The sequence below is a fragment of the Olea europaea genome, chromosome 18, assembly GCF_002742605.1.
Source record: "Olea europaea var. sylvestris chromosome 18, O_europaea_v1, whole genome shotgun sequence".
Taxonomy (NCBI): Eukaryota; Viridiplantae; Streptophyta; class Magnoliopsida; order Lamiales; family Oleaceae; genus Olea; species Olea europaea.
The window spans coordinates 27302110-27326325 of NC_036254.1; the positions used below are offsets into that span (position 1 = coordinate 27302110).

Below are 24216 nucleotides of genomic sequence, written 5' to 3' on the forward strand. Positions count from 1 at the left end.
AGCAAAAACTTTGCCCTGGGTCTTCGGTCATCCTGCCTGCCCTTTTGATTTTGTACTACTACCGCTTGCGATATTAGACTGGGCCACACTGTTTGTACCTGCTCTGTTAGCTGAATCATCTCTCTAAGTCAGATTCTATCTTGTACTACCAGCACTCTGCTAAAGAAACATCCTTTGTGCCATGCCACCCACCTGGAATACAACTGGGCAATTCCTTTTTAGATGCCCTTCTTGGCCACAGCGATAGCAAACACCAAATTCCTTGAACTTTAAATACTCTCCAGGATGAAATCTTCCACATAATTGGCAAGAAGAAAATCTAGCACTAGTAGAACTCTCTCCCTATCTCGGAGTAAATGATCTCTGGAAAGAACCCTGAGTATAATTACGACTAGCCAATGGCTGCTGTATATTATTGGGACTGAATCTAGGACCCTGACTTTCTTGGAATCGAGATTTGAATTGACCTGAACTGGACACACCAAGTCGAAATCCTCTATTGTCCCTCCGTGGTGGTCTATAGCTAGAAGCACTTGCCATTCTCTGACTACCACTTGCTCTGAACATTGTTTGTTCTCTACCACTTGACCTATCAGAAATGCTCTTTTCTACTCTCAAAGCTGATTCCACTAATTTGTCAAAACATTTTAGCCTGCAGCTGTTACTACTGATCGGATCTCTTCCCTTAACCCATTTTCAATCCATTTGCATTTATCAATTTCGTTGCTTACCAGAACTTGGGCATACTTTGAAAGCTCAATAAATTTCACCCGATATTCTGCAACTGTCATCTGCCCTTGTACTAGTTTCAAAAATTCCTCCTGTCTTGCATCTTTATTAGACCGAGGATACTAGGCATCGTAAAAAATACGACGAAAATTTGTCCAAATAATGATGGAAGGGTCTAGCTATGTGCTCCATACCGACTGCCACCAATCATACGCACCCTCTTCTAATAAGAAGGTGGCAAGACACAGCTTCCAATTGTCTGAGTAGCCCATAATTGTCTGAGTAGCCCATAACGTCAAATACCCTCTCTATTTTGGTCTCTTTATCTTGGTCATCCATGCCTGCGCAACTGCAGGATCGACTGTGCCAGCGAACACTTTAGCCCCTAACTTTGTAGCCCTTTCAATACTAAAATCTCTGTCAGTATTATGTATAGCAGATGCAACGACAATAGCAATTCTTTCAACAACAATAGGATCAGTTTCAATCACATTTCCCTATCCTCGTTGTTCAGGAGGCTGGTGAACTGATTCATCTACTCTCTCGGGCTCTCTTAGTTCATCTTTTTCAGGAGCAATATGAGGTTGGGGCAACATATCTTGGAGCCTTCGAGTTTTGCCACCACGAGGCATGACTCACCTACAGTTATGCATGATATGCTAAACATCAGAATGTATGCATTTACAGTGCAAACCTATGAACTCTAATGCATGCTCTGATACCAATCTGACACACCCCGCCCCGTGTAACACCACTAGATCTGGACGTAGCATGCGTCGATGATAGATACCAACTAAAAGTCGAACCCACCATCAAGGCTACTACATATACAATATATCACTTTTTATATATCATTTTTCTAACAGAATTTCGGCATTATCTCCCCTGTAAACAGGACTAACCAACCTGTGATCAATTTCACACAAATTCCAAACTATAGCACAGCACAATAAAGAAAATCTGAAATCTCAACCTTTACCAAGAAATAAAATGAAATATACATATGGATACAAAATACATAGTCAGCCCCATAACTATCTATAAGTGATGCAAAATCACATCTAGACATCAACACGCGTCCCAAAACACTGACTACATGTTCTATGAAGTGAGTCATACTAACAAACTCTGTCGTATGACTCTGACTCCAAAATCAAGGCTCAACTCCAAAAGATGTCCAGATTCTCAACTGCTGCCTGATAAGGAAAAATATGAAAAAAATATATGAGTTGATAGCTCAGTGAGTGGAGAAATTCAAAATAAATATACTTTTTCATTTATACATTTTTATTGAAAATCAAATTCATATCATTTGATAATTCACAAGCTACCATCATATAATTATAGCAAAAAAGTGAAATATTCACATAATGTCATAAAATATCATCTTAAAATCATGATATAACATCATCTAATAACCATGCTATAATCTCATCACATCAAACGTGCTGAAAAATCCACAAAAAATGTACCATCTGACTGAAATATGTAATCCGCCTCTCGAGCTAAGAACTCTCGCCACGGGCCTTTGGCCCCCTTCGTGAACGAAAGTCGGTATCAAAGATCTCTCATAATCAATTCTAGAACATGACTAAAGTCCCTCTATGAACTATATGTACACAATCAAGACCAATGTCAGGTCAAGACTCTCCGTGTAGGATAGAACACAGCCAAGGCCCTTATGTGAACTAGAAGAAGTATATAGTCATGGGTACTTTTCTGGCCGATCTCAATATTACATGTCTCACATATCAAATAAATCTCAATATCACATGTCTTATATACCAAGTCACAAATGTACAATAAATAATCCTTGAAATTCCACATGTGTCATACTAAAAGAGATTTATGTAATAATCATAAAATTGAACACATAATTGCACATACCTTGATAATATATTTAATTTATAAATACTTTAAAAATATTTATATTTTTCCATTCACAGAACTATATACGCCAAAATCAACTCGATTGGTACGCTCTCCCGATATCCGTATCGCCGCCTGAAATATGATATCATTTTTAAATCAATAATTAACTATTTTAAGAAATATCATTAATTAAATAGGCTAGACCAAAACTTAATTATTTCACGTTTAGGCGATTTCTAAAGTCTCTTTAATTACTAAAACTAATTTTTCTTTCATTTTACCCAATTTCATAGTTTATTATACTTAACCTCTTCTACAAAATTAAATTAAATTTAATCTAACAATCTAACAACTATAAAATCAAACATAACTTTTCAATAAGTAACTTTTTATTTACCTTTCAAAATTGAGGAATTCAAGTCTAATAGGATAGAGTACTTAATTCCTATCACGTTGGCAAATTTTTTTTTTATTTTTTTCTTCTCTTCCTCTATTTTTTTTCCTTTCTCTTTTCTCTCTTCTTCTTTCTCTCTGGTTTGTTTCCTTCGTGTGTGTAATGCATGTGTTTGCTTTTAATTTGGTTTTGGGTTGTGTGTGTGTGTGTGTGCATGTGTGTATATATATATATATATATTTGTTTTGGGCATCCACCGCTTGCCGCTTTTGTCTTTTGTCCCCTTTTTTTTCTTTGTTTGATGTTTGACTTTTCTTTCTTTTTTTTTTTATTTTAAAGAAAACTTAATGTATTGCACTGCAAACACCTTCCCTTTGTGTTCTAAGTGGGTACAAATCTTGAGCAATCGGAGTGTGGAAAGAGTTTAAAGGTTTTGGGTCGTGATTGCTTGAGTGTACTGATAAGGTTGAGATTGGTATCCTGAACTCGAAATTCACTAATTGGATGTCGATTGTTCAACATTTGGTATCAGAGCGAGGTTGGGGTGGAATTTCTGACCAAAATCTGATTAGAAACGAAGCAGAAACTTTCCAAAAAAATCTGTTCGAATTTTTTTCAAAAAGGGACAAACCTGCAACCTCAATTTTTGGCCAATCCAGACGTCTTTTGGTAAAACAGAGGCTGGATTTGTGATCTGCAGTTAGAGGCTGTACTGGGTGGCTAACACGTAGGACTATTTCAGGCGACAACTTCTTCAGACATAATTTTTCTAACATGTTTTCTAATGATTTTGTGTTGTTAGTTTTCAGTTTCAGGATACGCAGAAAAAGTTGGACGATTTTGCCCTTGGATACTTGGCTATTGGTTGCTGGACATTCGTGTTAGCACATCTGCTGAACTTTATGATGAATAGTGGTGACCCTGAAGTAGCAGATTCGTATCTCTCGTAATTACGGACTCAGATAGGCCTGCTCTGATAAATTGACTGAAACCTTTACATTATCGTATTAGCAGATCATTATGTGGGGTGATCATTAGGATTGGGGGTTGTCATTACTTGACAACCATTGCTTGTGGTAGAAAATTCAGGAATTATCTACCCTATTTGAAGTGTTGAAGTTGATTGCAAGTTGGTAATTGATTTTGTGTTGCAATTGTCATATAGTCATTAGACTCGTTACGTGAGACTGCATTGTGTAAAAAATTGAATTTTTATTAATATACGTGTTGTATTGATTATCTTGTTAGAACGCCTGGATTTGACCCGTTCAAAAATTTTCTTAATCTAAGATCGCGAATCTCATGAAACCTTGTGAATGTAGAAAGGTGTATATTGCGGCCGTATGATTACTTTGTGTGACCTATCTGAGCATTTAGTTGTTCTATTTTTCCAAAAATGTCTTCACATTTCGAAATTGGTGTTTTCAATGGGAAAGAAGATTTTTCAATTTGGAAACAAAAGATGAAAGGGATTTTAGTTCAATAAAAAGTTTCAAAGGCCATAGATGGCAAATTTCTCGCAAATTTGACGAAAACACAAAAAGAGTAATACGATGAACTTGCTTACACTTCGATTATCTTCCATTTATCTGACACTGTTTTGAGAAAAGTTGGAAAACTGGATTTTACAAAAGAACTTTGAAAAAAGTTAAAGTATTTATATTTGTTTAAGTCCATTCCTAATAAGCTGTACTTGTTTGAAAGATTTTTCAGTTTTAAAATGGATCATTCAAAGGATTTTGATGACAATTTGGATATTTTAACAAACTTTTTCAAGACATTGTTAACTGTAATGAAAAGGTGTCTGAAACATATAAAGCAATTATCTTACTTAATTCCATGACTGGTTCATATAGAGAAGCTAAGAATGCAATTAAGTACGGCAGGGATACCCTAACACCCGAGATTGTCATAAACTCACTTAGGAGTAATGAAATGGAAATTAAGGCCTAAAATGAAGATAAGAGAAGTGGTGAGTTACACCTGATAAGGAGTAGGATGAAGTTTAAGTAAATGAACTTGGGTAGAGCTCAAAATAGTGGTGATTCAAGTAGTGACTCGAGTGATGAAGGTAATAAGAAGAAGGGCAATGAATGAGACAAATCTAGTGGTAGAAGGTGTTACAGTTGTGGTAAGTCTGTGCACTTTATTAGAGACTGTCCCAAGAAGAAGGATAAGTAGAAGAGTAATGTGAGAGGTAAGACGAATGTGGTTGAGGGGTTGAGTTATGACCCTAGTGAGGTTTATACATCTATGTGTCATCCTTTCTGCATGTATGTGATTGCCTAATTCTGTTGCATAATTATATGTTACATTTCAATTTTGTTTGATATGTGTGATTGCATGAATTTAAGGTAATTTGAATATTTGATGTAATTGTTTGCACGCATAGTGGGTCAGGATGCATTAGCAGTGTTGGATGTCTTTTGGTTAGGTGGAGTTTAGGTGCCTAAGGGTACATTGTGGTTTGTACTAGGGATGTGAGGTATGATATTTGGATCACAAGTGGAGATGTGATCAAATATCTAGAATCCTTTATCTGTGAAATAAACCCTGTACAGGTGGAGTGCGAGAGAGACACTTCTATCACTTCGGTAAGGTGGAGACCCATTATCCACGTAGGTTGGAAGAAGTGATGTGGTGACAGAGGATCATGCCAAGAGCTTAGATTCTATTGTGACTTGTCAGATAGACATGAGTTGAGTGATTATCTAGAGAGCATGGTGTGCGATGAGAAGAGATATGTGTTCTCGAGGTGGGAGTAACACGGAATGGGATAGGATAAGTGTAGTGAAATCTTCGTGGGGTCATTTATGCATTTGTTACATATGTGTTTGACCATGTACTGATTAACTTGGTATTAATCTTTCGGCTCTATGTGAACGAAATTTTTGAAAAGATTTGTGTATTATCTTATATAATTCTTCATCGCATGATTATTTGTTCACTGTGAATACTTGTTCCTACTTGGACGTTTCTTTGGACCTTAGCCTTGGTAAGTATATGGAGCAGGTATGATATGTGTTTTAGGTTCGAAACACGAGGTAAAGTCTGTGATACCAATTTTATTGGATTACCTTGATTGCGTAAGTATAAACTGTGTGTTTTATTTGCTTGCAAATTATTGGGCATTAAGGTGAAGATTGTTAGGTCTTGATATCCAATAATCCGAACGATGATGTTAAATCGATGTTGGATAAATTAAATATCAACACCCAAGATTAATGACTCGACCCTAAAATTATTTGGGTCATTGGAAGCAACCTAATTAATTAGTGTTGCTCATGGCCCAATTTCTACACACATTGGATGACTTATATATGTTGGCCCACTTAGGGTATTTGTATTGGGCTTGGCCCCATCACCTTAACATAACCTAACCTATATAAGTTGGCCTCTTTGTCTTTGGGTATCTTCTTGTTCTTTTCTAGCCTTTGTGGTACTATCTTTGTGGCTGCAAACACCTTCCCTTTGTGTCCTAAGTTGTACAAATCTTGAGCAATCGAAATGAGGAAAAGTTTAAAGGTTTTGGGTCGTGATTGCTTGTGTGTATTGATAAGGTTGAGATTGGTATCCTGAGCTTGAAATTTCACCAATTGGAAGTCGATTATTCGACACTTTCAATGCATTCCCCCCATGTAACTTTTTTTTCACTTTCATTCCTTGCTCCTTGAGCATGTCTTATTTTTTCAAATTCTTAACTTGAAAGGTAAGGATTTAATTTTGCTGTAATTACAAACTTTTGTTAATATTCGTGACATATTTGTTGAATTGAGATCAAGTCACACCAATTTCAAGTTTATAGTGAAATTCTATCTCAAGTTTGATGAATGTGCAATTTTTTATTTTTTTTTATTTTTTTTTGGTGATTGACAAGTTCAATGGTACTGAATATATCAAATTAATTGTTTGCAATATATAGAATCACATCCCCTTGAAGTTCCACTTCAATTGACACAACAAGGCATCATGGTATTTCTTTCGTATGCCTTAGTTTGACTCAGGTGTCGCTATCGCTTTATGGTGATTGACAAGTTCAATAGTACTGAATATATCAAATTAATTGTTTGCAATATATAGAATCACATCCCCTTGAAGTTCCACTTCAATTGACACAACAAGGCATCATGGTATTTCTTTCGTATGCCTTAGTTCGACTCAAGTGTCGCTATCGCTTTATGGTGGCACCATGCAAAGGTCACATTCATCACGCATCCATTGGGGTCTGTAACTCAATTTTCGTGTCTATAGAGATGCCTTCAAATACCAAGGGGTAGTGATTTGTATATAACTTTGAATCCTCTCTGATGGAGGTCTGCGACAAACACTAGGGAGAACCCATCATAGGAAGTTCCTCAGAAGCCGGACGTTAGGTTATATCGAGTAACAAAAATGAGAATTACAAAATAACTAAATGAGAGTGTTTAAATAGATTTCCATTGATTTTAATCTTGTTTTAGAACTAAAGCCATGAATCCAAGCTACATTGAAGAAATTGGGAAGGAAACAAGAAGATATTGATTCGAAGTTGATGTGGAACATATTGTTGAATGGATCGAAAAAGAATTGGATCAAAATGGGAAATATGTAGTAGTGCAGAGAGATTATCAGAGTTCCGGTTTGGACCTATAATACCATTCAGGAAAGAGAACGATGAAACGAATAGAACTTACGATTTTGCAGAGGCATGCGATGGATTTTGACCATCCGAATTTGTTTAGGACTTGAAAACACCTTAGTTTTGAAAAGGAGAAATCCTCATTTCGCGTTGCATAAGAAGTGAACGTGGAAGAGTTGAGAATCAACGGGCGGAATTGAAAAGGAGAATAAAAAGAGACAAAAAAGTACGGAATGAATACGGGAACACATGTGGGAACTAGAATTCCAAAATTGGTATCTGTGGTTGTAGTGGTACATAAGAGTGTACCTAAGCGTGTATACCCCTCTCACATGAGGTGTGGGATCCACCCGAATAAAAAACACTTATTCGGGTGGACCCCACATCCCATGTGAGGGGGTGTACTGTGTACACCCTTACGTACACCTCATTGTGTACCACTAGATTAATTCAATTGATATAGAGCATTCTCCTAGGGACATAATATACCATTAGAAAGGTTACCGAATCATGAGCAATATCGGATTCACATGGATGTGGTCAACAACTGACGCTAAATAAATTTGTTAATTTTTATTTTTTTCGCTTTTCCTCTATTCACACATGAAGCTTTTCCTTCAAAATTTGCCTTCCAATTTCCTATTATTTAGCCTTAATTCATTATTGCATTATTTTAACCCCCCCCTCTCTCTCTCTCTCTCTCTCCTGTGGCTGTTGCCTAAGGGGGGTATATTTAATTGAGATTTTTAAAGACTTTTGGAAATTTTTTTAAGTGGGTGACTTTTGTGGACTTTGTGAAATTTTAAGTAATTTTTATGGATTTGGTAGGAATTAGTAAAAGTTTTTCCTGGATTTGTGGAGACTTTTACTAAAAACTTTTAAAGACTTTTGAGGATTTTTTTTTAAAAAGGAAATATGCTTTTCACAGTGTTAAATGTGAGATATCGAGGAATATTTATGAGAATTCACAACATTCACTTAAAAACGAATCTTTGAAATTAGAGGGAGAGATAGAGATCAACTAGTGAAAATTTACCATAACCCGATTTAAAGAAAACTCATAGCAAAGATTCAAAGAATACCTAATTGGAAGAGATAGAGGAAAAACCTAGAGGGAAATAAGAATAGCATACTCTTTTTAGAAATCTCTCTATGAATGAGAGATTTTGGGAGAAAAATCCTATTTATATTTTCTATTAAAAAGTCTCTGAAAATCCAAGAAATTTTAAATTCCCTGAAAGTCCTTCTAAATTGAATACCCCAAAACTTGTAGAGACATCTAAAAAGTTTCAATTGAATACCCCGAAACTTTTTAAAAGTCTATAAAAGTCTCTATTGAATACACCCAAACTTTTAGAGAGTTTCTAAAAGTTTCAATTGAATACACCCAAACTTTTTAAATCTCTAAAAGTCTTTAAAAGTCTCGATTAAATACACCCCCCTAAAATTCCAGTACCAGAATAAACTAACTATCAACCGCGACCAGGGCATTATAGTCATTCAAAAAAGGTCCTTCCAAGAAATTCTGTAGCAAATGAAAAGGGCAACTCCGGCAATCTAACTCGAGAATTCATATTTAACGATAAAGAATGCAAATCGCAGAACTGTATGAATGAAAACGCAAAAGTGTGAAATCTCTGAATTGAAAAAGAATCTCCATTCAAAATGTAGTTCTTCAATTAGATGCACGCGCGCGAAAATTACAGTTGAAAAAATTGGACCTCCGAGTTTTTTGAAGCAGGCGGATGCTTTTTGAGGAAGAATTTGACTTTTCAAGTATGTTTTCTTTTGCAATGTGTGTTTTTTCCCCTTTTTAGGGTTTCTACTTGACGGGTGTTGTACCTTTAATTCAAATTTGGAAACTATTGATTTATGCTTTTGTTATGTTTTTATTGGAAGTACTGATTTGCTACTTTTGCATTTGTTCTCGAATACATTGTACAATTTTATTTTATTTTTTTTTATTTTTTTTTGGGGGTCTTTCGCGGGAATTCTGAAGGTGGGAAAAAATTACTAAGTGCATGTCCAATCTATACGATTAGACATGAGTGAACAATGCAGTGAATTTCAAACTTCTATTTGTTTCCGAATATTGCCCTAGTACATAACTTTGTAAATATTACAAGCATATAATGTTGGCTAGAAAAGGAATGATACATCCTATGTTTATACAAAGATACAAGGGGAAAAAAAAAATTGTTTCTCAACACCATTTCTAATTATTGTGTACACTAAATATCCTACTAGTAACATTTCAACAAAGATCACATATTTGAATTGGTGATTTGGTCAGGGTCAATTACAATTCCATGAATTTGCTGTCTTCGGCCCAAAATACTTATGCCAGATGTGGGAGCAGATGTTGCTCTTAGTTGTACATGAGGGGGGATTGGCGTATCATCTGAGTGACCGGAAATGCAGAGTGCTCCGGCATCATCTTGTTCCCAATATACCTCTACCATAATTCCTCTTGGATTTTCTGTAGATTCAGTTCCTGGAACCCCAACAAACCTCGCACCTACAGGTACCTGCGCATTAAGATAAAATTTACTTTCAAAATAATTAACTTACTTCTTTCATGGAAGCTCTGGTGGAAATTTAGGGCACAAACTCCGTTCGGGATACTAAATCTAGTTATAGTCAAAATTATCATCCTTGTCAAGTTCAAACTAAGGTGCAAGACTTGTCTGTTTGGAAGAGACTTCTAGCCGTTAGGGAAGCAGCAGAACCACGTATTTTGGAAACTGAGGCTGGGAAATATTTCCTTTTGGTTTGACAGTCGGAGCACTAACTCATAACTGTTCAACTTATGAAAGAGGGCAGCTTTGGATGTAGGTACGCTCAATACTTTACAGCTTAATTGTATGATCGAAGATATAATAAGAATTTCTCCTTATATTAAAGGCCATGACATAATCTACTGCAAACTAATTAGCAATGGAGCCCCTAGTGCTCTATGTTGGAAGTACTTGGGCAAAGGATAAATATCAAATCCTTGGACAAATAAATATGGAAGAAATATATGACTTTAAAGGACTCATTTTTCACATGGAGAACATGGCACGACTTATTGACATTAGATAGAAGAGGTGCAAATTATGATGAAAATTAGCATAACTTGTAAGTTCCGGTGGCAAAGTATGAATTAGTTGAACAAGTGCTATTATATGGCATTGTTGCTAAGGAAGTATGGAGGTTCTTTCCAAGGCCTCTATTAAATTAATTTGCAAACAATCTATATGGCCGTGCAGAGTACAATACCAGTTGGAGGAAATTCAATATTAGCAGAAGAATGATAGTTTCAAAGCAATGCTGTTGCCTTTTGGAGAGAAAGTAATGGGGTCACTGATTGGTGGCTAATACTGAGTATAAAGAAAGGCAGTTCAAGCTACTGTGCCCTCAAGAGCTAACTGGTTAAATCAAAAGAATTTTGCGCCCAGATATAAGGGGCTCCCAAGTTTAAGAGTGTAAATAATCGCCAAGGACACAAAGGGAGATTCAAGATTGCACAAGCACTGGAGCTCAAGGGTGAGGTTGTAGGTTTGTTAGTCTGCTCACTTAATTCGTTGTTGAATTTAGTAGTTTAGCTGATCTAAACTCATTTGTTCAACTAGGAGGTAAGGTCCACGTCCCCCTCTATGTAATAATCCTTTCTATCAATATCTGGGCAGGAGGGCAACCACTTGGCTTAGTTGAGTCAACCTAAAACTCGCCCAAGTTCAAGTGGATTTTCGGGCAAAAAAAAAATTAAAATTGTACCAACAAGAAAATTATTTATTTATTAAGTATTTTTTAGGCTTAGCTGGACACACTTACACTAGTATGAACTGAGTAATGCAAATATGCTTTACCTGAACTGAAATTCCTGAGTTTAGAGTCATAGTTGCAAAGCTTCCCTCAGACGCAGCACTTTCCAATTCAGCCTGTTTTACTATATTCAGAAAAACTTCTTCCAAAGTTGTAAGACCAAGTTGGATGTCTGCTATGCCGTATTCTTTCACTTTCTCTTGGAGCTCCTCAAAAAATTTCTGATAGAATTTTTATCCAAATAAGTACGTTAGTACGATAAATTTTTAAAACCCATTTTAATTGTGTCTCTTTTTATTTTTGAACCCTTTTTGCATTATTAACCTTTGAATTTTTCATTAAAATCATACATTAACGATTGAAATAAGGAACAGTTGACAAAGTGAGGGTTTTGTACCGTCAATAGCTTCTCTTTTTCATGAGGAATAACAAAAGTCAGGAAAGACTTGCTTTCCTCCTTAGGCATAACATTCAAATACTGCAAATAAAATTACATGTAAGAAACAGTTTATATGCTTCCGGGAATATTATAACTAGCTAATATTTGACTTACTGATTTAAAGAACTGTTTAACAGCTTCATGTTGAGTGGTATCAAACGCATCCCCTCTGTTTGGGGTACCATTAACATCCCCGGAAAAGCTTATAGTAGCAATGAAACCAGTTCCAAACCGCGACTTCAACCTTATTGAAGTTCCAATGCAGCGAAGCCTACCCTTTGCCATAATTCCTATCCTGTCACTTAAGATGTCAGCTTCTTCCATCGAATGAGTAGTTAGAATAATGGCACGCCCTTTTTTAGCCTCTTCAATTACATCCCACACGTGTCTTCTAGTTATTGGATCCATCCCAGTGGTCTACAGGTTCAAAGTAAAAACTCATATAAAATTGCAAGCAGAGAACCAATTAAAAATTATAAAAGAAGAATGAGAAATATTCTGTCTACCAACCGGTTCATCCAAAATGACCAACTTTGGTTCACCAATAAGGGCAATAGCAACACTAAGACGACGTCTCATTCCGCCACTATAGCTACCAGCTCTCATCTTGGCTGCCTCAGTAAGTTTTACTTCTGCTATTAATTTCTGCACAACCTATTATTTTGACAAAAAAACCCATATCTCAGACTTTTCACAAGTAAAAAGTTGTTTATTTTGTAAAGATCACTTAGGTTTGTACAGAACGTACCGACACAATGGAAGCAGGCGTCAGACCTTTGATACTGGCAAACAAGTGTAGGTGCTCTTGACCAGACAATGCATCCCAAAGAATATCAAACTGTCACCAAAAAGGAGTTCATCTCTGTTAATCGATCCAAATTATTCGATAGTGCATAAAGGATTTTCAAATCTCCCCTTCCCTTCATTTTGCACACTTTCTGACAAAGAATCTACATCTACATCTGACCATTAAAAAGTGAAAACTAAAGTATAGTTATAACATACAAAGACGGGATGGGGGGTTGGGAGTCACCTGAGGACAAACCCCTATCATCCTGCGAATGTTTGACATACCAGTGGAGCTTCGGATGGAATATCCATAAATTAATGCTGTTAAAAAAAAAAAAAAAAACATACTCCCGATTTTTTGTGACGTCATCCCAAAAAATTCAAAGGAAATTTATAAACCAAAAAAAAGATCTTTCCCTCTCCCCTAGTTTCTGGGGTTACTTGCGTACTTAAATAGACACACAAACACACAATTTTGTGTGTGAATTCTGTTCCGTACACAGATCTCAAATAAAGCAACTGGTTGCCTTTTTAAAGAAATTTTATGATAGAAAGGAGCCTTCACACTTATGTTATATGCACTATTGATCTATATTAACTCGGAGATTCAGTTCCCCAAAACTACTCTTACGGTACCATATTCCACAAGGTTTATTTTACCTTGAGAGCATGGTAAGGAGAGGTCCTCTTACATTTGCAGCACCCGATCTTTGTTGCTCCAGCGTAAGTTTTCACGAGACCACGTATTTGGACTGCAATTCGTGAATCTACACTACCGTCTGAAGCTTGCTGTTTCACTATGTTTTCCTCTTCAAGTACATCCTCGTCCTCTGGAATGGTGCTGTCCACGAGTGGTACTGAACTAAAGCAACTACATATGCTTCCTTCTCAAAGGAAAAAGGGCATGCCTAAGATATTAGCAGTTGGCAGTATCAACCAAATAACAGGATGAAATGACAGAAAATTATTGTATCGGATTTCAATACCTTCCACCTTGTTTCCCCCATTTCCGGTCCAGTACCCAGGACTCAGAAAATATAACACCGACTTTCTCACCCCAGATGTATTTGGAAAAATATTGTCAAAGTAGATGGCCAAAACAAACCAGAGAAAGGATACAGCTAAAAGCCATATGTAAATCTTGTTCTGTCAATCAACATAAAAAGTTTTGGAAGCAATTTAGTAAGAGGCAGTTGAATACTTAAGATAATCATCGAACAAATTTTAAGACAAAGATGCCATATTAAATAAGTTGGATTAGATGGTACTCAGCAGTATTAAAAGAGAAAAGGTTCACTATCCAATCTTGTTGAGAAATGTGTATCAGACATGCTTTGAGTTAATTTCTAAGACTAGTTAACTCGTAATGCATAAAAGGGAAATAGAATAGAAGCTTGATGGTTTGACGTACAATTGTTATGATGCAATCAGTATCATTTGGTGAACATTTTGTCCTCCCATTCCAGCTGACACCGGGATCTTGAGGAGTTGCAGTTGCATCAGAGAGCAATTCGAGACCTTTAGCAAAAAGATTTGGAGGAAAAAGTGACCACACAATTCGGTACGTGTTCGAGAAGTCATCGCTGTAAGGAAATCCAAATGCTGTCACGATCTGGAATAGTATGAAGAGAGATCTGTTATTATGAGTGGCATTCAGTACTTTGTAATTAAACATTTTTTGAAAAGAGAAACTTGCCTGAGTCATGGAACCAATAATAAAGCAAAAGAAACCTAACGTGCTGGACGAATCAGACTTGCTAATAAACGTAGACAGCATAAAGGCAAATGCAGTCTGATAACAGAAGCAAGAAACAAACCTCGTTATAATGACAATAACTGAATATGACGTACGTTTCATACTGGAGTAAGGAAACCTACCATACTCAATTGAAAGAGAAAGAACAAGAAGAACACAACAGCAAAACTGTTGTGCAAGAAAAAGTCAAACTGGAACATCATTCCAAATAAAACTGTGAAAAGTGAGGAAAGCAATGTGAGGATTCCCTCCCAAGTGAGCCACGATAACCAATAGGCAGTATCATAAAGACCCATCATTGTCATTGCCTGTTATCAAACATGTAAGTGAATAATTATTCAGGATTTTGCAATATGCTGGAACCATAGGAGTACTTATCTTCATTTTGAAATGGAGATTATTCTATACCTGGCGAAGTTTTAATTCTTTCTCCGTGGTCAAAGCAGAAATTTGAAGGACAAAAGCAAACATAGCAATTGCCAGGAAAAAGGTCGGTCCTGCTCTTTGCACAGCCGAAAAGATTTCAATAGCAGGATGGGCAAATTCCTTAAGACTGACAACCCAACTAAAGCTTGCATCTGAAGTGTATGCAGCCACAAAAAAGAGGGTGCATTGTAAGGAAACTCTCATCATGCTTTATATGATCCATCAGATCAGAGCATGTTGCGCTAAGCTTAAAAAGTTCACTTATAAGTTAATAAGTAAGTTTTAAAATAAATACTTTTATTGTTGAAACCTGAAGAAATTAATTTATCTAATATAAAATTATAGCTATCTGAAATTATAATGTGACAAAAATGAGGGGTGGGATAAGTGGGTAGTAGTTGTACGTCCTCCAAAATGTGTGATTAAAATTAATGTTTGAGTTTGAACATTAAAATATAAGAAAATTACAATGTTTTCCAAATATGGACAAGGTAAGAGTTGCTTTCAAAAAAGTAACTTTTTACTTAAATGTACAAAAAATATAAATTATCCGAACATGTTTGAAGACAAAAATTAACTTCATTTTTTTTTATAAGTGATGCAAAACATGCTCTAAAAGAAGAATTTCGGATGTCATACCTCCAATCAGAAATCTTGCGATTTCACGTTCTGCAGCAAGTTGAAGTGGAATTTGAAATTTAAAAGTAGGATCTTCAAAATTTCCTCGCTTAGCAAGTGGAGTAGAATTAGTCTGCAATCCATAGCTAATTACGGTAGCGTTTCTGTCCACTAAATGCAGAGCTCCAGGACAATGCATAGAATGGTTGGCAAGCCAATCATCAACTTCATTTCGCGTTTTGAATGACTGAACCTGCTCAAGGCATGATCATTTCCCATTCTTTCAGCAATACAGTTTTTTTATATTACAAGTTTTTACTTAGATAAAATGCTACTAACTTTATTCCTAAAAAAGGCATTGTCGAAAATTACAGATTTAGCTCCGATCAAAAAAGTAAACAACCAAATTTGTAATCACATAGAATTCCAAATATCTTCAGAAAAGTCTGAGTCCCATATTATATTTCTTATCCCCAGTTCGTTATTTTCTGCCATTATGATTGATTCATCATAATAATCAAAGAAAGGATATTGCATCATTTTACCTTTATACATCCAAACTGGAAACTGTAACTAGCCTTAAGTGGAACTTCAATAATGTTGCAGACCGGGGAAAGAAATATATAACAAAAACATAAGAAGGTAATTACCAAGTGACTGTACATAGTGGTGAATCAGCCTAAACAACTTAATTAAGCAATTTAATTTTGAGTAGAAAACATGAGTTTATGAAATGGAACTAATCAAGTTTCTCTGTGAACTACAGAAATTTTGGAATCAACAAATTCATTTTAAATACTAATATAATATTCTATAATTTATAAAACATTACCCTAACCAGATTCTGATTTTTGATTACTTCATTTACTATTTTTAATGGTTTCTACCCGTTGACTTCAAAATTCAATAGATTAAAATCAACAAGGAATTTAATTCCAACAGTAAAGCTATATTTACATTTTCTGCTTCATGTACTGCAGACAAAATATATAAGTCAATGCGTTTGCATGCAAACTGAACAATATAATGAACAAGATTGTACTTTTTTTTTCTTTTTTGCCCTTATCATGTGCTATGTAATCCTCCCTAACAAATATGCATAAGGCCCCGTTTGATTGCGAAGGAGGAAAAGGAAAAGGAATTCCATCTAAGTTGGAAAACAAATTATCACCATACCCATAAGAATTCGTTTTTCATGGAATTGGCCAAAAACGTGCTTTAAATGGTTGTACATAAGAATTTAAATTCCATTTCCACATACGAATCAAACAGTCAAAGTGGAAATTATTTTCGTTGGATGTGACATTTTCCATGAAAAATGTTGCGTTTCTCTGTGAACTACAGAAATTTTGGAATCAACAAATTCATTTTAAATACTAATATAATATTCTATAATTTATAAAACATTATCCTAACCAGATTCTGACTTTTGATTACTTCCTTTACTATTTTTAATGGTTTCTACCCGTTGACTTCAAAATTCAATAGATGAAAATCAACAAGGAATTTAATTCCAACAGTAAAGCTATATTTACATTTTCTGCTTCATGTACTGCAGACAAAATATATAAGTCAATGCGTTTGCATGCAAACTGGACAATATAATGAACAAGATTGTACTTTTTTTTTCTTTTTTGCCCTTATCATGTGCTATGTAATCCTCCCTAACAAATATACATAAGGCCCCGTTTGATTGCGAAGGAGGAAAAGGAAAAGGAATTCCATCTAAGTTGGAAAACAAATTATCACCATACCCATAAGAATTCGTTTTTCATGGAATTGGCCAAAAACGTGCTTTAAATGGTTGTACATAAGAATTTAAATTCCATTTCCACATAAGAATCAAACAGTCAAAGTGGAAATTATTTTCGTTGGATGTGACATTTTCCATGAAAAATGTTGTAATCAAATAGAGCCTAAGAGATTTTGCATCAAAACAAAGATAACACACATTAGGGCACACCCTTCTAACTCTCATCCAATCCTTTTTTAATTCAATTTGCTGTAATCAAAATTAAGTGAAAACTTCTTCAGAAAACTGCATTTTACTTACAAAACAAGAAAACAAAATTAAAAAATAGGGAAAAATTAAACCTTGTCAGAAGGAATACTCCGGCCGGGATTATTCTCTCGAATCCTTCTAACAATCTCCCCAATTCTAGCACTGTCATTCCCACTCCAAACAAAATCAAAGCATGGCAATTTAGAGTAGAATTTTTCCTCACAAGGTGGGATTGCGGGAAAGATCAACGGTTCAGGATCATTGATACTTTTGAAAGAAGAAGACGAGGAGTATCTCGAGTCGAATGCTTTTTGAATGCAGAAGATGATGAAGATGAAGAAGAGGGATGAGAAAAGCTGGAGAAATGTGGATCGCCTATTTCGCCATGAGAGGAGAAGATTCTTAAAGAGTAAAGCTTTGTACTGTTGGATTAAGAGAGGAAATCCTCTCCGCAATTCCATTTTGTTTAAGGTTTGGATTTGAGTTTTAAGAAATTTTTACTGTTTTGATATTGTTTTTTGTGAATTGCAGAGGTTTTTATAGGCAAAAATGGTGGGAGGCGCGGGTAATAAGATTTTGCAATTTGCCCCCTGGGGTTTTCTTAAATGGCAAAGGTGGCCACATTTTTGAATCTCGTTGTTTCTCGGAAATTTCCATGAGGGTTTGAGGAAGTTAACAAGAAAGTAGTTGTCAAATAAAATTATTTTTGGCATGGCAATTTAGAGTAGAATTTTTCCTCACAAGGTGGGATTGCGGGAAAGATCAACGGTTCAGGATCATTGATACTTTTGAAAGAAGAAGACGAGGAGTATCTCGAGTCGAATGCTTTTTGAATGCAGAAGATGATGAAGATGAAGAAGAGGGATGAGAAAAGCTGGAGAAATGTAGACCGCCTATTTCGCCATGAGAGGAGAAGATTCTTAAAGAGTAAAGCTTTGTACTGTTGGATTAAGAGAGGAAATCCTCTCCGCAATTCCATTTTGTTTAAGGTTCGGATTTGAGTTTTAAGAAAGTTTACTGTTTTGATATTGTTTTTTGTAAATTGCAGAGGTTTTTATAAGCAAAAATGGTGGGAGGCGCGGGTAATAAGATTTTGCAATTTGCCCCTGGGGTTTTGTTAAATGGCAAAGGTGGCCACAGTTTTGAATCTCGTTGTTTCTTGGAAATTTCCATGAGGGTTTGAGGAAGTTAACAAGCAAGTAGTTGTCAAATAAAATTATTTTTACACATGAATTCATAATTTTTTTCGAATAAAATAATTTTATACATGGATTTACTATTTCTTTCATACTTTTTAACATACATTTTTAAAAAATTATTTTTCATTTAAAATAATCTATCCCAAACAAACACTCAATACCTTAGTATTGTTTCGACTCTTAATCCTGTATCCTTTTTTGAGTAGACATTCACATCATTTTTCAGAATATCTTAGATACACATTTTACTAGACTAATATATTGCCACTATTTGGTTCCTATAAAAGTCAGATTATGATTAAAAAATGATAAAATGTATAATTAAAAAGTAGCTAAAAGTTGTGAATCATATAAAATGTGTTGTTAAAAAATAAATTTAAGAAAAAATTATTTTAAATAAATGAGGGCCAAATAGGGTTGATATGTCTTTTTGGCTTTAAGAATATTTTTTGGACCATCCGAAATTGATGAGTAGCATGTTAGATTATGCGTGGCTAAAAAGCAAAGTATATTTTGAAGTTACATATGCATTTCAATGGTCAAATGACAAATTGGTTATTTTATTTGGAAAATCTCATTTGTACAATATTTTCTTACAACATTGTTGACAATATGAGTAGGTGGCGAAAAGTGTTGGATGGAAAGAGAAACTACTTTTTTAAACTGTACTATGACAACGTGTCATATGTCACATTGTCAAAAATATTGTACATCGAACATGATTGATTTTATTTGGATTCGGTCAAGGGCAAATTTGACATTTTGATTTGGGTCAGCGGCGGTTATATTACCCCATGATTTTTATAGATGGCTATATAATTGAAAAGGGTTGGAGTGATTTCTTAATGAAGTGTGATAGATTAATTGATTTAATGACTTAATTCTAAGAAATTCTCAATCTTCGATATACAATAATATATAGGCATTGAAAACAACTTATATCTTAAAAAATGATCCCAATAAAGAAAAGTTTATTTCACTTTCACTTATATCTTAAAAAATGGACCCAATAAACAACTTATATCTTAAAAAATGATTTAATTTCACTTTCTTACCCAACGTTTCCGCAATTATTCTCTAAGAATCCATTAGCCGCTTACTCTCATTTGAAAACCCCCTAATAGTCATGGTCAGAAGTTAAATACTTTAAATTATTCTCATATTTTTCTTCATTTTTGTTGGCTTTTCCCCTCATTTTGTTTATTTTTCCATTTATTTAGTCAAATTTTTTTTGTTAAAAAAAAAAAAAAACTCAGCTTAGATTTGATTTAGCTAAAAAATTAAGTTGACGTCAACAGTTAATTTGAATCCCATAATATTGGGATTCACAAGTTTTTCACTCCATATATTTACCAACTTTTATCAAAATGTACTAAAAATTAAAACTTTAACAAAACTAAACACGAGCTTATATTGCTTTACTCCCCCCGTTTTCTCTTTATATCTTCTTTAGTTGGTGTGAGCATACCCACAGAAAAAAATGAATTAATCTATTTGTATAATGTTTATGTACAACATTGTTGACAATTTTGATTGTGAAAAAAGTGTTGGTTGAAAAGATGATTTTTTTTAAACTGACCAATGTTGTCAAAATTATTATACATCAAACATTGTTCTTAGTGAATAGATAATAATTGCAAAAGGATTGTGATGTATTAAAAAATAGTTTTACGTGTATGTATATAATGGGGTGCATAAAATAAAAATAATTGGTGACAATATATTATTGCAACAAATCGAGCTTCACTTGATTTCAATAGTCAACCAATGTAAATAATCAAGTAAATTTGACTTTTATTTATAAAGTTTTTAAATTCACATATTTATAATCATGTTGACATCATATGCTTTAAACTTGCTAAGGAAGTAACAATTTATTCCCCCAAAAAAAAAAAAAAATTGTTGAAGATTTTTGAGAAGAAAATCTTAAAAAATGAAGGAAGTTTTACGAGGAAAATCCTATGATTTAACATTTTGCCCTTGTTTGGTTTGGATAAAATTTTGTTTTCAATAGAATATGATAAAAGTTGATAAAATGTGTGGTTGAAAAATTGACAAAAGTTGTTAATCACATAAAATATATGGTAAAAACGAATTTATAAAAAATTTTGGATAAAAGTTTGTTTTCAATAGATTATGATAAAAATTGATAAAATGTGTATGGTTGAAAAATTGATAAAAGTTGTTAATCCCATAAAATACATGGTTAAAAATGAATTTATAAAAAAATGAGTTTTAAAAAATGAATACAAAACAAGGACTTCAACAGTCTTTTCATTGTATTTTCTCTCATATAAAACGAATTGAAATTGTTCATAACTGATAGTAGAATACGTTGTCATTTTAATAGTTACTTCATTGAATTTTCTCTCATACGAAACGAATTGAAACTGTTCATAACTGAAAGTAGAATACGCACACAATAATAGGGAAATTGAGTAATCAATTTAGTAGATTTTACAAGGGGATAAATTGACATGAATATGAAAGTGAGCAAATCTATGTTTGATCGTATGTCAATTGTATTTGATCAAAAGAACATTGGACGGACGAGTTCCACCTTCGTGTAAAATAGAGTCCTTTATTTTATACGTGAATTGTTTGACTTTAAACATTACAAACTGAGGGCTGATGGTGCGAGCGCATTTGCAGAAATGTACTAAAAATTTAATTTTTAACAAAATTAAACGCGAGCTTATATTGCTGTACGCCCCCCGCCCCCTCCTTTCTCTTTATATCTCCTTCAGTTGGTGTGAGCGCATTTGCAGAAAAATATGAATCAATCTATTTGTACAATATTTTTGTACAACATTATTGACAATTTTGATTGTGACAAAAAAAATGTTGGTTGAAAAAGATGAATTGTTCTTTAAACTGTGCAATGACAACATGTGGCATATTGTTAATAATATTGTCAAAATTATTGTATATCAAGTTCTTAGTGAATAGATAATATTTGCAAGAGGATTGTGATGTATTAAAAAATAGTTTTACATGTCTGTATATAATGGGGTGCGTAAAATAAAAATAATTGGTGACAATATATTACTGCAACAAATCATGCTTCACTTGATTTCAATAGTCATCCAATATAAATAATCAAATAAATTTGACTTTTATTCATATAATTTTTTTAATTCAAATATGTATAAACATGTTGACATCATATGCTTTAAACTTGCTAATGAAGTAACAATTTATTCAAAAAAAAAAAATTAAAAAAATGTAAATTTTGGAAAAGAAAATCTTAAAAAATGAAGGAAGTCTTACGTGGAAAATCCTAGGATTTAACATTTTGTCCTTGTTTGGTTTGGATGAAAATTTGTTTTCCAGTAGATTTTGATAAAAAATAATAAAATGTATGTGATTGAAAAATTAATAAAAGTTGTTAGTCCCATAAAATATATGATTAAAGTCTTTTCATTGTATTTTCTCTCTTACGAAACGAATTGAAACTATTCATAACGAAAAGTAGAACACGCGTACAATAATAGGAAAATTGAATAATCAATTTAGTAAATTTTACAAGGGGATATAAGTTGACATGAATATAAAAGCGATCAAAATCTATGTTTTGTTGTATGTCAATTGTATTTGACTAAAAGAACGTTGGACGGACGAGTTCCTCCTTCGTGTAAAATAGAGTCCTATATTTTATACGTGAATTGTTTGACTTTAAACATTACAAACTAATGGCTAATGGCATAGAAATTTGAAAATCAAGTGTAACATATTTTGATACGAATTTGTGATGACAAATAACATGGGCCCTAATTGTGAATTCTAATTTATTTTTCCTTTGACTAAATTAATTATTAATTGACTTCTAAATCGAAGATTGAAGGAAACTGTAAGTGTGACATTTTGATACAAATATGTGATGACAAATAACATGGGGCCCTAATTGTGAATTCTAATTTATTTTTCCTTTGACTAAATTAATTATTAATTGAGTTCTAAATCGAATATTGAAGGAAACTGTGAACTCTTTTCTAGGAAATAGATGCACACGACGTGCGCGCACACATATATATATTTTTAAGAGGTAGAATATGCTTCAACATCTTCCTTAAAAAGATTATTAAATGTCAAATTGATTTGTAGATAATAAATATATACACCATTCTAAGGAGAAAAACAAAATAGATGAAGAGAGGAAAGAAATCCTTTAATTTTAAATCTGTAATTCCTTTTATGATTATTTCTTTCATGTGGAGTGACAAAGAAAAAAATACCATAATATTAATATATAATAAGAATTCATAGAGGTTAGACAAATGAATTAACAAAAACTTGATTAAATAAATATTAGTTTTGATCCAGTTCAATAACAACGACAATTTATTCTCAATAAATTTGAGATCGATGACAAGAATTTTTAAAGTAAAATTAAATGCACATAGTTCTTCATGGAGTAATTTTCTTGAGTTTCTTTCTTGCTAAGTAAGCTCGTTCGTTCATAGTTGATAATACTTTTTTTTTAAGTATTTTGAATTTTATATCTTTGTTCCACATCCATTTTTTAGCTTCTTCTTTGACTAAACTATAGTTTAGTGTTAATTAAAGCACAAATACGTGTGATTGATCATTTGACTAATTTATTATATTCATTAAGCATTGACCAAATTTGAGGGATTAAAACCCACCAAGATAACCCAATTTTGAAATTATTGTTGTAATTTCTTCTTACGTTGGAATGGATAACTAACTGGATGGATACGGTGACATGATGTCACGAGGAATAAATAATGGTTGTTCCTCTGATTTACCGTGTAAACTTAAAAATCATTGAAAATTTTATTAAGTAAACGTTAAAGAGAAAGCTCAACCACATGAGTTAAAGGGATTAGTTAATTCTACTTAATACTAAGTTAGCACTTCATATCTAGAATAAATTTAATCAAATAAGCAACAATTACATTGTACAAGGAGAAAATGTAGAGAGAGAGAGAGAGAGAGAGAGAGAGAGAGAGAGAGAGGGTGAATGACCTTACCCATAGGGGATGCACCCTTAAGTTAGGAGGACAATCAATTGCCATATTTTAATGGTGTGCCATAAGTGAAATTTGGATCAATTCAACTTTGACCAAGTTTTTACAAGAGTTCAACAATTTTACTATTATTTTAAATCAGTGGTGATTTCCTGTACATAGTGGACATGAGCTTTTATGCCAACTGTGGGTGATGTTACCACGTCAGCAATAGAGATATGATGTGACAAGACCTAGTTTTGCCACATCCTCTTAACTCAATATTATTCAGTGGATCGATCCCATTTACTTTTCTTTTTCATATTTAACACTATGTTGTCTCATGTTTGTAAATATTCAAGCTATTTTTGATTCACATATTTTAAGAAAAGTATAAATATTATCCACTTATTTATAATATTTCCCAAACGTGTCTTTTCCCATGTCTTGAATCAAGGACCTTGATTAGTCCACGGAGTACCAGATTAAACTAATCTAACTCGTGAAGGGCATTTTAGTCATTTTACGCGATCCTTCCATGAAATTGCGCAGCAAATGAAAGGTTATTTTTGTCAACTCCTCTTCCCGGCTGTTCCG

The 24216-nt window shown here is 33.9% G+C and overlaps 1 protein-coding gene across 1 annotated transcript; it reads right to left on the bottom strand.

Moving 5' to 3' along the window:
* Nucleotides 1–9674: 9674 nt before the first annotated feature.
* LOC111366945 (ABC transporter A family member 2-like) lies at nt 9675–17943 on the bottom strand. The gene is made up of 16 exons (XM_022987624.1): nt 17543–17943; nt 15470–15701; nt 14813–14982; nt 14527–14712; nt 14345–14440; nt 14060–14260; nt 13635–13794; nt 13309–13532; nt 13090–13096; nt 12893–12969; nt 12608–12697; nt 12370–12513; nt 11974–12276; nt 11818–11898; nt 11465–11641; nt 9675–10141 (listed from the first exon to the last, which is right to left on the bottom strand). Exons 1-16 carry the CDS (start codon nt 17909–17911, stop codon nt 9878–9880), a joined length of 2781 nt encoding a protein of 926 aa, XP_022843392.1. The 5' UTR covers nt 17912–17943; the 3' UTR covers nt 9675–9877.
* Nucleotides 17944–24216: the final 6273 nt, after the last annotated feature.